At 43.3% G+C, this 16559-nt stretch overlaps 1 protein-coding gene across 2 annotated transcripts in view; it reads right to left on the bottom strand.

Annotated features, from left to right (window-relative positions):
- Positions 1–5149: 5149 nt before the first annotated feature.
- The window catches only part of LOC134207148 (carbonic anhydrase 1-like), a 154752-nt gene continuing 143342 nt past the window's right edge, over positions 5150–16559 (bottom strand). For both annotated transcript variants that reach the window (XM_062682869.1, XM_062682870.1), the window contains exons 3-4: positions 6256–6414; positions 5150–6184 (exon numbers count right to left, since the gene is read on the bottom strand). In XM_062682869.1, the coding sequence (XP_062538853.1) occupies positions 5541–6184; positions 6256–6414 (803 nt within the window). In that variant the 3' untranslated portion in view covers positions 5150–5540. The remainder of the gene's footprint in view (positions 6185–6255; positions 6415–16559) is intronic.

The following is a 16559-nucleotide window of genomic DNA, read 5'->3' as shown; positions in this document are numbered from 1 at the left end:
GTCTACCGTCTTGTAGCCACCCAATGTTTAGCCTCGCTGGACGACTCAGACGCTTGTTATACACCGTCGAGAGTTTTAAGCGTAGACATACTGCAACGAGGTAGCGGATTCAATATTTGCACTGCGGTAAGTGCGTACGTTCGTGATGTCGGAGAAGAATTTACCGTCGATTAGAACGTGGTCGATTTGGTTTTCCGTTTCTTGATTAGGTGATTTCCATGTGGCCTTGTGGATATTCTTGCGAGGGAAGAAAGTGCTTTGGACTACCATTCCGCTAGGCTGCAAAGTTTATGCATCGTTGGCCGTTGTCGTTCGATACGGTATGCAGACTATCCGGTCCGATGACCGGTCTATACATTTCCTCCCTTCCTACCTATTTATTTATTTATTTTTTTGTACATCGTCTTCAACTTATAAATTGCACAGATTAATTGTTTGACTTAATCCTATTTTTTAAGCGTTAATGTCGCCGATGACGATTTTGACGTCCCGGAGTGGGTATCCATCGTATGTCTGCTCCAGCTGTGTATAGAACGCTTCTTTCTCGTCGTCGGGTCTCACGTGTTGGCGCATCTTACCCAGCACTATGAAGGCGATTCCCAGCTCGTTGGTGGTGCCATAGCTTTGGTAGATGGAAGTCGCTCGATGCCCGCTTGTCCACACTTTCTATCCTGTCCAGCAGATTTCCTACAGCGCTACGACATCAAAGTTGCGGGGATGTAATTCACCGTAGATCATCCTGTCGCAACCTGCGAAACCTAGCGACTTGCAGTTCCATGTTCCAGGCTTTCAAACGTGATCCTTTGTTCGTCGCCTAGGTCGTTGCCGATTATATCGAGTCGTAATATCTTCTACGTCGTTCGTAATGGTTGGTTTTAAAGGCGGCTTTTTGGGCCTGCGCAAACCTCCTGTCTCGTCGGAGGGCCGTCGTGTCAGGTCTGTTTAGCGTCCCACCAAACACCAGGGCTTGGGCTTGTGCGCTTTGAGCGGCACACGGTCGCTTTGGCGGAGCCTACTTGCAGATACATGCAGCCTTTTATAGAAGTTTAACAGAGCCCACTGTCAAACCTCACCACATCCTAGGCAGGCACCACAACTCGCAGATGGCCTTCGGAGGGATCGTCAAGCTCTTGGACATAGTCCCTGCTGCCTGCTGCTGATACCCACTCAGTTTTTGCAAAATTAAATACAGAATGTTATGCTTAAATCCGCGAGAAGATTCGAGTTTTCCCGGCGAAGTAATTAACATTTCTCTGGAGTAGCTAGTCTCAGGCTAGGCTACCGTCTTAGCGTCACGATGTTGAAGTTGCGGGGATGACATTCATCGTCGATTATCGCAAAACTGCGAATCCTTGCAGTTCCATGTTCCAAGCTTCCAATCGTGTCGCTTCTTAGGTCGTTGCCGATTATATCGAATCGTTTTATATCTTATTTTATTAGTAATGCTTAAACAGACTTCCTGTATCGCCGGAGGACAGTCGTGTCAGGTCTGTTTAACGTCCTACTAAACATCAGGACTTGGGATAGTGCGCTCCGAGTGGCATACGATCGCATACGTCACTCGCAGATAGTGACGTGATCAAACGAACCTGCCACAACTCTCACGAGGAACGTTTCCATTTGCTTGGCATCGAACCGCAAGGGGTAAGACGGATAGTCGGCCATGCAAGGTTTTTTTTTTTTTGAGAAGCTGCTCACGAGGGGGAAGGACCGTTTGGTCGAAAACCATTCGGCCGTATGTCATATTTGGCCGAAGGCTACTAGGCCGAAGGTCATGAGAAATTAGTAATGAGGAGTAAGAAGTGAGACAGTGAGAAATGAGAAATCATGTTTGAGAAGTGAGACGTCCTATGACCCATTTGGTCAAATGACCTATTCGGCCAAATGACCTATTCGACTTAATGGCCTATTCGGCTAAATGGCCTATTCGGACATTAAACCAGTTCGGTCAATTTATTAGGGGCGTTTTTTGTGTACTTTTGGATTCATTGATCGAATCGAGTCAGCTGAAAAGTATATAAAAGTTCATTTAATCATCGTGCAATGTTCTGTGGAATTGTTCTGTAACATACCAACAGCCCTTTTTGCAATTCTGAGCTCAATCGAGCAATCAGAACCAATTTCCAGATCGAATGAGTGTCGGAGGTGTATTTTCCTATATATTTTGACTGAAATCCCCATACAAACTTCAAATCAAATGCGCCAGCTTATGCAACAAGCGATTGAGCTGAAATTTTCATAGATTGATTTTCTCACTAAAAGAAACAATCCTGGGGGTGCCCCGTGGAACTCGACAACTTTTTGTTTCCTGCGCCAGTTTATTGCCCAGCTATCGCTTTAACCTGATGCCAGGTTAGATATCGGTCGACTTCTTTTATTTCTTTATTGGGGCTTCGCCGCCAAGAGCCTCTGGGTCTGCCTCTGCTGCGCTGCGATGTCCCGCTGGGTTCCAGTCTAATGCATGTTTACAGATTCCACTTTCGATCCCGAATTTCTGTTGCTATCGACCTCTGGTGACAACGACGATGAAGCTCGTTGTTTGAGATCCCGTTGTGAGGCCACCAGGCCCGAATTATATACCGCAGGCATCTGTTGATGAACACCTGCAGCCGTTGAGTGTTCTCCACTGATACACACCATGTTTCGCTAGCGTAAAACAGCACAGATTTCACGTTAGAGTTGAAAATTCGTATTTTGGTGCGTTCACTTATCTGCCTGTTTTTCCATATATTTCTTAAACTCGCAAAGGCAGCCCTTGCTTTCTTGATCCGTGCGCTTATGTCGATCTTGGTGCCGCCGTCTGACGCCATTTGGCTACCAAGATATTGGAAGCTTTCAACATTCTGGTCGCCCGGCTACTGTGAAACTAGTTACATCCAACGATTTGGTTTTGTTGACGTTGATGACTAAGCCTGCCGTAGAGGAGCGCTCGGCAAGGTCGTTGAGCTTACTCTGCATATCAGAGCGCCGTTGAGCGAGGAGTGCAACGTCACCAGCCAATTCGAAGTCGTTTAGGTGCTCCATGGTTATAGGCTGCCATAACAGCCCGAGGTTTGGTTCACGGTCAATTGCACCTACCAGAACCTAACGGAACCTACCAGAACAGTAACGGTGATAGAATACATTCTTGCCTCACACCAGCTACGACCCGGATAGGGTCGGACAAGACCCTATTGTGCAGCACTCTACACTAAAAGGCCTCGTACTGTGCCTCGATGAGGCTGATGATTTTCTCAGGAACCCCCTTGCGTCTCAGGGCGCTCCACATATTCTCTCGATTGAGACGGTCGAAAGGACGTATTATTCGTTCAGCTAAATGACTTTCAGTCAGATGGGTTATGATATAATGGTTTGTTCGGCCTAGTGGCATTCGGCCAAACGGATTTTGGACGAATAAGTTTCGGTCAAACGACCCTTCCCGCTCATGAGTGACATCGATTTTCTAGCACTACTGTCGCAATCAAATCTGTACGCATCTGAAAGACCACTTCGACAACGCGTATTTTTACCACTAGAACCAGACCACAGTAATATCAACCGATTTATTGTGGTTTTATAGCACACTTGAGAAGTGAAACGGTGTTCCCTGGAGCGTTATGAAACCTTAATTGTTATTTGGGCGGACTAGCAACTATATATAGTAGGGTGGCTCAAATTAGTATGGGAAAAACTTTGTTCAATTTTTTTAATGGGCCGCCCTCTTATTCGGTTCTATTTGATGCCCTGATGCTCTGGACAAAATTTCAGCCAAATCGGTCAACGTTTGGGCGGTGCTAAACTCGTTGGAAGCTTATATGGAAAAATGTATGCAGAAACATCCAAAAACAGTAAATTGCAGCTGGACTACACAACTTACGATGAAGAACTATGATACTCATTAAGATCTTGGAGAATTTAATGCAGAAGGTTATGCAGAAAACCGCGAGAAGATTCGAGTTTGCCCGGCTAAGTTATTAGCATTTCTCTGCAGTGGGGTTTGAGCAAATTTCGTTTCTTTTACCTTTGAAAAGAAATAAATTCACCCCTACAACACTCCAGTGAAATGCCAATATCTTTGCGTAATAAGCTCTAATCTTCTCGCGGTTTTCAGCATAACATTCTGTATTTTATTTTACAAGAACTGAATGAGTATCATGGTTCTTGATCGTAAATTGTGCCGTCCAACTGCAAATCACTGTTTTTGGATGTTTCTGCATACATTTTTCCATATAATCTTCCAACGAGTTTAGCACTGCCCAAACGTTGACCGATTTGGCTGAAATTTTGTCCAGAGCATCATGGCATCAAATAGAACCGAATAAGAGAGCGGCCCATCAAAAAATTTGAAAAAATGTTTTTTGAGCCACCCTAATATATAGTGTATACACTACACGACCCAATTCGATCAATCAGCCGATGCTTCAACGAGTTCTTCGACATGTTTGACTTCGTCTTATCAGTTGATGTGCCTCGTCAGCGGCTGGCCGTAAACAAATTCGATGGAATTCCCTTATTTCCGAATAAAATTGTAAGATTTTCACTGAATGAATATTTCAAAGGGAACTCCAGAAATTGTTTTGAGAATCCACAGCGATTTTTTGGGAATTTAGTATCGAAAGGACATAATATTTTTGATTTCTAGAGGAATGTTCCAAAAAAGCTCCATAAATTTCGAGGAAATCCGACGGGACTATTGAGATTGTTACTATAAACGTTTCATGAATCCAGGATGTCCTTGAGATCACAGAAAATGGTTCAATCCGAATAAGATCCTGAGACATTGCATAAACCCATACTTTGATATTGCTTTACAATCTTGTTCGATGGAAACAATTCCAATACGGACAGAAGTTTGGATTTGCGAAATTTGTCAAACCTGAAAATGTCCTCTACTTGTTCGAGCTTGTTCCAGCTGCCCAAAAGGTTTTGAAAAATCGCTAATATTACAAGGATTACTGATAACGATTATGGCTTTAAAGTAATGGTTCAGAAGAGTTCCATTTACATAATAAATGGAATTACCGAAATTCCAATTCGTTAGTACCCCTAAGGATTTCGGAATAATTACAGTACTATCCGTAATCTAAACATCACTTACTATGGAGTCGAAACTAAAGTAAAAACTGAACTTGTTATATAGGTATCGTTCGGATTGTTATAAACCTAGACCTTATCTGTTCAATCACATTGAATTTATTTCAATTATTAACAAATATTAAAATCTCTATGATTATGAATAATTATAATAATATACTATAATTTTCATCATGTCATCATGTTGTACTTATAAGCTATTGTTGATCCTTGGGAAATGGCTTATAAGCTAAATGTAACAAAACTAATCACTAACAAACATCTACTATGAAAGCACAACCGAATTGCTTTTCACACTCTAATCCTCCACGTAGCTATGCTACCGATCAGAACACAAAACTATCACAAACTCCTTCCGGGACATTCACCGTATGACCCGTAAGTTCAATTCACTAAGCACCTCTATTCCACACTGACTATTGCCGCCTCTCCTGAGTGGCGCGTCCATCCCACATCAACGATCGAATTTACATCGCCAGCAAAGCTGCGACTGCTGCAACGACCAAAGTAAACGAAATCACCTTCGATGCGCTGCCACTTCCAAGGTCCAGTTCGGTGGTGTAGACTAAGGCGCGGGCATTCAGGGGCTGCAGCGATCGGTAGTTGTTGACCAGTTCGTGTCCGGCATCATCGTGGATCGTTTTGAACAGTTCGACCTGATCCAACGAAACCGGCAAGCTCTCGGTGAACACGGTCCAGATGACGGATTCAGCGCAGGTCGGCGTGGTAAGCGATCCCTCATACCGGAAGTAGGATGTGCGGTTCTTGGGCAGCAGATTGTACGGGGAGAGTTTACCCTTGAGGGTGGCGCTCTTGCCGGCCTCGTTACGGATGTCATTGGATGTTTCGAGCAGCACATCCAGGTGGGTGTTTTCTTGATTGGAGACGTGGAACAAAACGCCAACGACGGCCACAGCGTTCTTGACGGCAGCCGCTTCCGTGAGCGAGCCATAGCGTGAGTCGTGATGGACCAGATGTAGTTCAAGGCCGTAGCGAACGCCATCGATGGTATGCTCCGAGCCCCAGTGGAAGTGCATCTGGTCGAGGACGAACTTGCCGGGAAGACCGCCACCGTACAGGGTTACCGAGGAATCAGTGTTGTCGATTTGAACTGTTTAAAAGGAACAAGAGATTTTGATTAATAATAAAGATAACGATGTCAACGATGATTTATTAACTTACTGGAGTGTCCCGTGTTTGTCAGCTTAGCATTTCGAATTGGATTCATGTAGTTGCTGAACAAAAAAGGCGTGAAATCTCCCTTGACGGCGGCCTGATACGTAAGATCGATTGGTGATTGGCGCCGGCCGGTGTCACACTCTCCACCCCAATGTTCCGGTTCTGTCGAGAAATAGATTTAGAAACAAGCATGAGCAAAAAAAGATTCACAATCAGCTTAAAATAATATTCGCAAATTGGTTTTTGTAAAAAGAGCAGTGCATGTACTGAACGTAGTAGGCGTTGACATTGCAGACATTGACGATGAAAAAAATATACAAAGTAGGTATGACGCATTTTTCGCATTTGCCACATAAATTGGTGATTGACGTTCCGATGTGCACGGGGTTTCGTTTATTTTGGTTCTAAAAATGAAACGATAAATAGATATTGTACTGGCACACGGGCGAAAAATCGGAATGCAATGACCTAGGTAAGAATGTAAACTTTACATAATCGTAAATGTAGCAAAGTAGATCTTCTCCTTACGATTATCTACGGACGTCAACGCTAACTCAAACCGCTAGCGTAAGCATGATCGTTTACACTGGCTGATAATACATATATTTATGAGGGCACACTATAATTGAATTGAAGTGTGTCCGAATTAGTCTTCAATGGCTAGATTACCGCACAATACCGAGTCCAAAAATAAATAACCCATAGATAATGGATCTTGCACTATGGACGTCTATCATACCACCACGCTGATGCGTATGACGCTTCACGAGGCAACGACGCGGCGCGGAAGCAATTTGTCCGAACCGTTTTCCTGCTGAAGTGCTTACAAACAATCTCACGCGGATTACCTCCCAGCAGCGCCAGAAGGAAATCAGGGAAGAGTGCAGCGCCAACTGATCACATTAGGCGCCAATGTACCCGGTTGAACTATCGCACGCCTACTGAGTGATCTGGTTGTGATGAAGTGAACAACTGAGAATAGTTGCGACCTGGCCTATTACTGATAATGGATTGCTATCGCCGCGGCTGCCGTTGACAGATGATGATACACTTTCGCTACCGGGCCGCGTCGGCTTTCCATTATCAGTGGTTTATTTATTTACCAAACTCGGCGTAACTAATTGTTTGATTACCCTCCAGATGCCCCGTGGGACTCCGGTAATCAGGTCGGCGTTGTCTATAGCACAATAGTGTGTTCCGACGCGACGGGTGGTTGTACTGCCAACCCCGGTTAGCTGACGCGTGTGACTCAACTGGATCAATGTTTCGAGCTCAAGTGCGACCAAATCAAGGCGCATTCGGTGGCTGCTGCCGGTACAATGAAAGGATTGATTTTTACCACATCTACGCTGCGAATGTTTTGACATCGACTGTTTCAATTCTATTTTAGATAACTAATTCCTGAAATTAGTTCAAATGGTTTCTCTGCGCGAATGTGGGAATCGATAGTTTTAATCTCATTTTTTACTTCCTGTTTTCTATTCCAGTGCGTGGTTCTACTGAGCATAGTCGACAGTAACCGTGTGGTTACGTTTCTTTTGCATTGCATTCTTCACATCCCAGTACAACACGTTGCTATGTCGATGTCAATGGTGAATATAAATATTTATTATTCAAACTGCAAACATGCTGTAAACCGGCTTATGTGTTGCTACCCTATGAGAGAATCGCATGACGACGAAATTTGACAGTTCGCATAGCGTCACTTGTCATGAAACGAAGCTACTAATTACCTACTGTTCAATTCAATTCTATCCTATCGATTGAGACGTGAAAGATGCATATTTCGTCCTCAACAGTCTTTAGTATCTCGTACTTCACTACACTGGCGGAATTAAGCTGGGGCACGGGACCCATCAAATCGAATATTTTTCTGAAATTTAATTATGTACGCCAAAACTGGAGAAACCAAAACTCTGGAGAAACTTCCGAAGTATTGGAAAATACATCGTAAATTCCTGTAAGAATTACTTCGGAAATACCTTTTGCAATTTCTTCGCAAATTCCTTTGCAAAACTATCCGAAAATCTTTTAGGCTTTCCTTTGGAAATTTCATCGAGAATTGATTCTGAAATTTCTCCAGAAATTCATATGAAAATTTCTTCTGAAATTTCTTTAGAAATGCTTTCGTCTTCAGGAATTCCCTTTAAAGATTGTTTAGAATTCCCTTTTGATTAATGACTTGTAAGGGAAGTCAGATTTTTACTTTTTGGAAAAGATGTTCAATTTTGATACACATAGTTAAGTTTGCTATTTTAAGGTTGAGAAAATTATTTTAAGGTTTTTAATGAGATATTTCGAAAAAAGATTCGGCTGCGCCGGTGGGACTGGAAACCACACTATTGCATTAAGTACACGGACGTATTACCAATTATACAACAACTTCCTTTGCGAGAAGTTGTCCCATAACCAGCTAATAACGATGGAATAGTAGACGTAGATCTACATCAAGGTACGCCATTTTGATTGGATCAATAAAGTTTGAATGCGAGTTTCGATTTAGTTTGTAAGGAATTTGTTTTGCGATTTGATTTTTTTTGGCTGATTGACCTTGCGACGCTTTTTGAAATTGATTGGGTTTGCGATTTGGACAATACTACGATAAAACATGGCGTCACTGCGCGAGTTGAGCAAATGTTTTTTTTTAGATTCCATGACTAACATGGAGCCGCATATGATACAATGGATCGGAAACAGCTATGGCAGCTAATGCACGAAAACAGATATCCGGATGAACTGATACGGTTGATCTTCTTATACTTCGTACTTCGAGTCTCAGGAGCATTCTCGAGTCCCTTCGAAACGTGCAGAGGGTTACGGCATGGTGATGGTCTTTCGTGTCTGTTATTCAACATCTCCTTGGAGGGAGTAATACGAAAGGCAGTGATTGACACGAGTGGTACGATTTTCACGAAGTCCGTCCAGCTATTTGATTTCGCCGACGACATTGATATCATGGCACGTAACTTTGAGAGGATGAAGGAAGCCTACATCAGACTGAAAAGCGAAGCTAAACGGATTGGACTAGTCATCAACACGTCGAAGACGAAGTACATGATAGGAAGAGGCTCAAGAGAGGTCAATGTAAGCCACCCGCCACGAGTTTCTATCGATGGTGACGAAATTGTGGTGGTTGAAGAATTCGTGTACTTGGGCTCACTGGTGACCGCCGATAACGATACCAGCAGATAAATTCGGATACGCATCATGGCAGGAAATCGTACGTACTGTAAGTGTTGGTTATGTTATACCGAGAAATCCGTGTTTAGTGTAGTATATTTCATGGAATAAATATTGTAAATGCAGGTAATACTCGTGCCTCAGTGTAGGTTTTTTCCAGTCAGCTAGGTAGGCTAGGTCTTAAACTGAGTTCTACCACCACCCTACGCAGCCAACCACCCACTGAACTACAGTGTCCCACCACCGGTAGTTCTCTACGGGCATGAGACCTGGACGATGCTCGTGGAGGACCAACGCGCACTGGGAGTTTTCGAAAGGAAAGTGCTGCGTACCATCAATGGTGGGGTGCAGATGGCGGATGGTACGTGGAGGAGGCGAAGTTGCGAGTTGTCTCAGCTGATGGGAGAACCATCCATCGTTCACACCTCGAACATCGGAAGACTGCGGTGGGCCGGGCACGTAGCCAGAATGTCGGACAGTAATCCGGTGAAAATGGTTCTCGGCAACGATCCGACGGGAACAAGGAGGCGAGGTGCACAGCGGGCAAGGTGGATCGATCAGGTGGAGGAAGATTTGCGGACCCTCCACATACTGCGTAGTTGGCGAAGTGAAGCCATGGACCGAACTAAATGGAGAAGACTTTTATGTATTGCACAGGCCACTCCGGCCTTAGTCTGGTAATAAATAAATAAATAAATAAATAAATAAATAAATAAATAAATAAATAAATAAATAAATAAAAGTTTAACATGGAGTCGTTCGTTACAAGCTTCAACGCACAACGTGATCGACCGAAGGTTGCTTCACGGCTTGAGCACTTAGGCTGTAAACCATTCCACCGATTCGTTTAACTTTTAGTTAAAATTTGACACTTTGATGGTTATTTCCGCATCGTGGTTAAAAATTTACTCCGAAGCCGACCCATTTGAGTTTTGACAGATAAATAGTTATTCGGAATGAAATGGATTTGGCGCCAATTTTCTCGAGCACAAAGTTTAACTATCGAACTGTCAAATCCCAACCATGCTCCGGAGCAGGGTTATTTTAACCACGACGAAATAACCATCGAACTGTCAAAATTTAACTAAAAGTTAAACGAATCGGTGGAATGGTTCACAGCCTTAGAAAAGCTATTCAAGGAGTTTCGAACAAATCGGTCAAAAATGAAAGCACGGCAGGAGCAAGAGCTGGATAGCGCTTGCAAAGAAGAGTAGGAGAAGCAGGTGAAAAAAGACGTAAATACGGCAAATCGGAAAACGCGGCTGGATTTCGAAAATCGCTATTTTGATGTCAAAGACTTTCTGACCATGCATCGAATTAACACGGCAGCTTATGGTTCCTCTTTCGCTCTGCCCCACCAAACCCCCCCGACTTCATGAATCCAACTCCCTGTATTTAAAATCCCTTCCTTTGACGGTAGTGTTAAAGATTGGCTGAGCTTTCGGGATGTTTTTCAAAGCACGATCGGCAAGGAAGTTGTACTCTCGCCGATTGATAAATTTCATTATTTTCTCTCGGTACTAACAAAAGAAGCCGGGACTTTAGTGAAGTCAATATAAGTAACGGCAGACAACTTCGACGTAGCATGGCAAATGCTCGAACAATGGTCCGAGAACAAGAAAATCATTTCTCGTGCTCTAATGGATAGTTTTCTGAATGCTGAACCAATCAAACGAGAATCGTATGAGCCGATAGTTAATCTCATAGATTCATATGAACGCAATCTATTGCAACTGCATAAAATAGGATTACCAACGGACGGATGGTCTCATCTTCTGGCACACATTCTGCATACACGTCTTGATGCCGAAACTCGACGACACTGGGAGCGTGCCAACAATTCTCGGGAAGCACCACAGTACGAAGATATGGTGAAGTTTCTGCGTGAGCATTTGACAACACTACAACCGGTGGTATCACCACAGCTGCGAACATCGGAGTCTCGTCAAGAACAGGTTCGAATGAAGTCCAAGATTGGCTCAACGCTCATCACAGCCTCGACGATAAAGAAATCTTGTCCGCTATGTCAAAAACCTTTCCATTCTCCTTTCAAATGCGATTCCTTCAACAGTATGAATCCCTCCCAAAGGCTTGAATCAGTCAAAAAGGCTGGTTTGTGCCTGAATTGCCTTTCCTCTTCCCATTTGGTACGGGCTTGTCCTAGCTCAGCTAGTCTATAGTTTGTGGGCAGAAGCATAATACGATGCTACATTTGCGCACAGCAAGTAACGCTTCTAGCCAAGTAGAAGACCACTCACAATCGTAATATCGAAAAGCCTCCCCCCGAAAAGGTCACCCCCAATCGCAGAACCTCCAAACAATTCATCTACCACGCAATCGCAAAACTCTGGAGGAAATCCCACCGCTTCCAATCCGGTCGAACCTTCCACTTTCGGCCATTTGTCAGTCTCGCTTCCTGATACTGCTCCAGCAGCACCGTTCTGTTGTCAACCGCCGTTGTAACGATAGCGGACTGCAATGGAAATTTTCAATTTGCCTGGATTACTGTTCTGAACGGAATCTACTCAGTGAAGGATTGGCGCAAAAATTGGACTTTCGAAGGGAACGCGAGCAATCGGTAATGACAATCATTCATTTGAAGGCAACATGCATTTGAAGGCGAAACTGTATTCGGCAGGATAGTATCCGGCAAATGCAACGAGATGGAGAACAGTAAATCTGCCGCCATTTTTGTCTGCAGTAATGCTGATTTGGATAAACAGCTAGAACGATTCTGGGAAGCTACTCAAACGAAGCATTCTCCGTTGAAGAACGGAAATGTGAATCTCATTTTGCCGAAACTACAAACCGCGACCCTTCTGGAAGATTTGTGGTTTCACTGCCGAAGAAACCAGACGTTATCACTTGTCATAAGACGAGTTTATACAATCCCATTGAATTCCACCACTTTATTGTATCTTGACAGATAAGTATTTCGACCTCAACAGTAAGGCCGTCTTCAGTGTCTCGTACTTGACTCGACTTCTTATCAGACGTTATCGAGAAACTAAATAGGAGAATCTTGAGACACCGCTATTCGTCGTTTCATGACACTTGAACGGCGACTTTAATCAGATCTTACGCTCATGGAAGGCTACGTGGCTTGCATTCGAGAATATAAATATTCAGCTGGGACATATGGCTCAATTCGAACCAGGCAGTTTTGAAGTTTGGTGAGAAAACATATTACATGCCTCACCATTACATTGTTCGTGCTGAAAGCGTCACGACGAAATCACGCGTCGTGTTTGCCGCTTCCTGCCCCACCAATACGGGTGTCTCGTTGAACGACGCTGATTTCGAATTCCTCGATTCGTCATCATTGCTGATTTGGAAAAAATGTACCGGCAAGTGTTGATGCATCCACCCGACCGTCGTCTACAACGCATCGTATTCCATACATCGCCCGTGGAACGTGCACAAACCTACGAGTTGCTGACGGTAACATACGGTACCGCCTCTGCACCGTACCTTGCGACCCGCTGTCTGCAGCAACTTACATTTGAAGGTGAACATACTACACACCCTTTACCAGCCAAGGTGCTTGTTAAAAATTCCTACGTGGACGATGTGCTGTCAGGGGCAGAGTCTGCAGAAGAAGGAGTTCAGCTATGCAGTGAATTGAGCTGGATTCAAGCTACACAACTGGGCAAACAACTCAGAAATTCTAAGGGATATTCCTGCAGAGCTCCGTGAATATCGACCTCTTTTTGAGCTGGAATCGTCGTCTTCGCCCGTAAAAGCTTTGGGATTGTTTTGGCAACCATCTGACGACACTTTTCGCTTCAAGATACCGATTTGGTCCTGCGACGCGCCTATAACCAAACGACTAGTTTTATCGGAGCCTGCGCGCCAGGCTATGCCTGTTGGGACCAATTGTTCTACGCTCCAAGCTTTTCATGCAGGAATTGTGGACAGAGAAAGTCTCCTGGGATAGCCTTCTAACATAGCAACAACAGCAGTTCTGGACAAATTTCCGTATAGATCTTCAAGTTCTTGTCGATTTCACCGCACCACGGTGGGTATCTACTGGGTTTAAAACGGCCCAAGTTAAGCTGCACTGCTTTAGTGATGCTTCTGAAAGTGCATACGGTGCATGCATCTACATTCGCAAAATTTCGTCATCTGGAACTATCTCTGTACTTTTGTTGACTGCGAAATCTAAGTTTGCACCTAAAGCAACCGAGATATTGGATCCAACTATTCGTTTGCCTCGTCTCGAGCTCTGTCGGGGACTTTTCTCAAGCCATCTCTTCGAAAAAGTAGAAAGCAGTCTGCCGTTTCAATTCCATCCATTCTTTTGGACGGATTCTACGATCGTTGGAAAAAATTTGTTGGGAATCGAGTGCCTGAGATACAGCAAATCACTGCCGCTGGAATTTGGAGCCACGTTCCTGGAAACGAGAATTCTGCAGACGCAATCTTACGTGGCATGTCAACAACGGACCTTGTTGATCATCCGCTTTGGTGGGAAGGGCCCATGTGGTTGCAACAACCGAAAAGATTTTGGCCTGGATCCATCCCAACATCAGATAGGCATTTCTACCAGGAGCAACTGCAGGAACGACCCACCACTTCATTGTCGGTTGTGGCTCAAAACCCCAGTCTTCTCAAACTTGATTCGTCTGGTTGCTTACATTCGCCGCTTTAGCAGTGGAGTTCTAGTGGAGTGGAGTTCTATCCACAATTGAACTGGATGAGGCGTTAGTTTGTTCGGTGAAAGAGTCTTTAATGGAAGACTTGCATTCGATTCGCATTACTGGGCAAGTAAAATCAATGTCCTAGGGGCCCTCTTAAGCCGTGCGGTAAGACGCGTGGCTACAAAGCAATACCATGCTGAAGGTGGCTGGGTTCGATTCACAATCCGGTCTAGGCAATTTTTGGATTGGAAATTGTCTCGACTTCCCTGGGCATAAAAGTATCATCGTGTTAGCCTCATGATATACGAATGCAAAAATGGTAACTTGGCTTAATCGCAGTTAATAACTGTGGAAGTGCTTAATGAACACTAAGCTGCGAGGCGGCTCCGTCCTAGTGTGGAGATGTAATGCCAATAAGAAAAATAAGAAGATTTCCAAAATATTGAAAAAAATAATATGTAACTGCGAAAATAAATTGGAAGGTTCCTTTGTCGAATCCTCGAAAATTCAAAGAAGGATTTATCAGAAAATTTCGAAAGTCATTCGGAAATTCCTTTATGGATACTGTTTGGAATTTCTTTCCTTCGGAAGTTCTTCAGGAATACCTATGGAAATTATTTTAGGAATATCTTCGGAAATTTATTTCGGAGAAATCTTGCTGAAGTTTCTTTAGGATTTACTTTGGAAATTCCTTCAGGAATATTCACTCCCCAAAGGAATATTCAAATCAACTACGAGGGGAATTTTATAAACTGAATCATTTGTTTGAGAAACTGCATAATATCCATTTTACACCAATTTCGAGAAAACAACAAAAAATTGTTTTTGAACAAATATGCACCGAATCTTTCGATTTTTTACGATACAGATCAATAGTTTTTGGCAAAACTCAACACTCTGGAGCACTTCCAGTGCGAAAACTGTAAGAATTACTCCATAATTGCACTTTAAAGTGCGTGCATAGATGTAGATTCTCAAACAAACAAAAATTTCTTCACACATTTCTGAGCAAAAAAAAAAATCCTATTTTTTGCCAGAATTAAGGGTATGCGATAACACACCTTTTCCTAACGAAACGAAACGAAACGAAATTTAAAATGTCTGTGTTGATTCGGATCGAAACGAAACGAAATATAGATTTACTTTCGAGACTTCGAAACGATACGAAATCAAAGTTCATTTATTTCGAAATTTTTCGAAACGAAACGAAATTTAATTTTTTTTCCGCGGAATTTTTATTAAAATGGTTTTACGCAATTCTGATTTCACTTTTTCGAAGTCAAATAACTATTTTCAGAGTTATAATAACAGAAGAGGCAATATGTGATGAATCGACGCATTCTCGCCGCATTAACATTGGTGATAAGGCAATAATACTCCAGCATTTGTGCCGCTTTCAAAGGAATTCATGGTGGAGCGTGTGCTCCTCAATCTGATCAATTTTATATTTGCAAGTACAGAAAAATATAGAAATTGTGGGATTTTCCAAATAGGGATTCAAATTTCGTTTAAAACCATAGTTCACTTAAAGTTTTGTACATAATTATGCTGAAGCATACTTCATATTTAGAGGTGTCTGCCGCCGCGTCCAACAGTTTTTGGCACGCCGCCTCCGCCGACATTTTTGAGGCGTTCCTTAACCTAGCGGTAAGACACGCGGCTACAAAGTAAGACCATTGTCATAAATTGTCTTGATTTCTCTGGGCATAAAAGTATCGTCGTGTTAGCCTAATGATATACAAATGCAAAAATAGTACCTTGGCTTAGAAACCTCGCAGTTAATAACTGTGGAAGTGCTGAATGAACACTAAGCTGCGAGGCGTCAATGTCCAGTGGGGGATGTGATGCCAATAAGAAGAAGAAGACATCGTGATATGTAGGTTATTGAGATGTAGAAGGCCCAAATGTATGTAGATTGGAGGGACCGAGAAAACTATCGACATAGGGAGAGATATCTATATATAGAACATCGAGATGTAGAGAGTCGACTGTATAACTAAAATTCAAGCTCAATCTGGCAAAAGGGCGAATGTCGCAAGAGAGAATTCTTTTCGTCGACTACCCCTCTTTTAAATAAAAGTGACAAGCAGAAGATTTATTTGCGGTTTATAACCTCAGAATGGGGCCCTCCTTAGCCGTGCGGTAAGACGCGCGGCTACAAAGCAAGACCATGCTGAGGGTGGCTGGGTTCGATTCCCGGTGCCGGTCTAGGCAATTTTCGGATTGGAAATTGTCTCAACTTCCCTGGGCATAGAAGTATCATCGTGTTAGCCTCATGATATACGAATGCAAAAATGGTAATCTGGCTTAGAAACCTCGCAGTTAATAACTGTGGAAGTGCTTAATGAACACTAAGCTGCGAGGCGGCTCTGTCCCAGTGTGGGGATGTAATGCCAATAAGAAGAAGTAACCTCAGAATGCAAGTTCTCATTGTTTTCTAGTTTTCTGCGGTAATAAACTTCAAAGAAATCCCCTGCTTGTCACTTT

This window comes from Armigeres subalbatus, chromosome 1 (genome assembly GCF_024139115.2).
Source record: "Armigeres subalbatus isolate Guangzhou_Male chromosome 1, GZ_Asu_2, whole genome shotgun sequence".
NCBI lineage: Eukaryota > Metazoa > Arthropoda > Insecta > Diptera > Culicidae > Armigeres > Armigeres subalbatus.
Note: the sequence above shows the minus strand (reverse complement) of the source record. Positions and strands in the feature narration are given on the sequence as shown.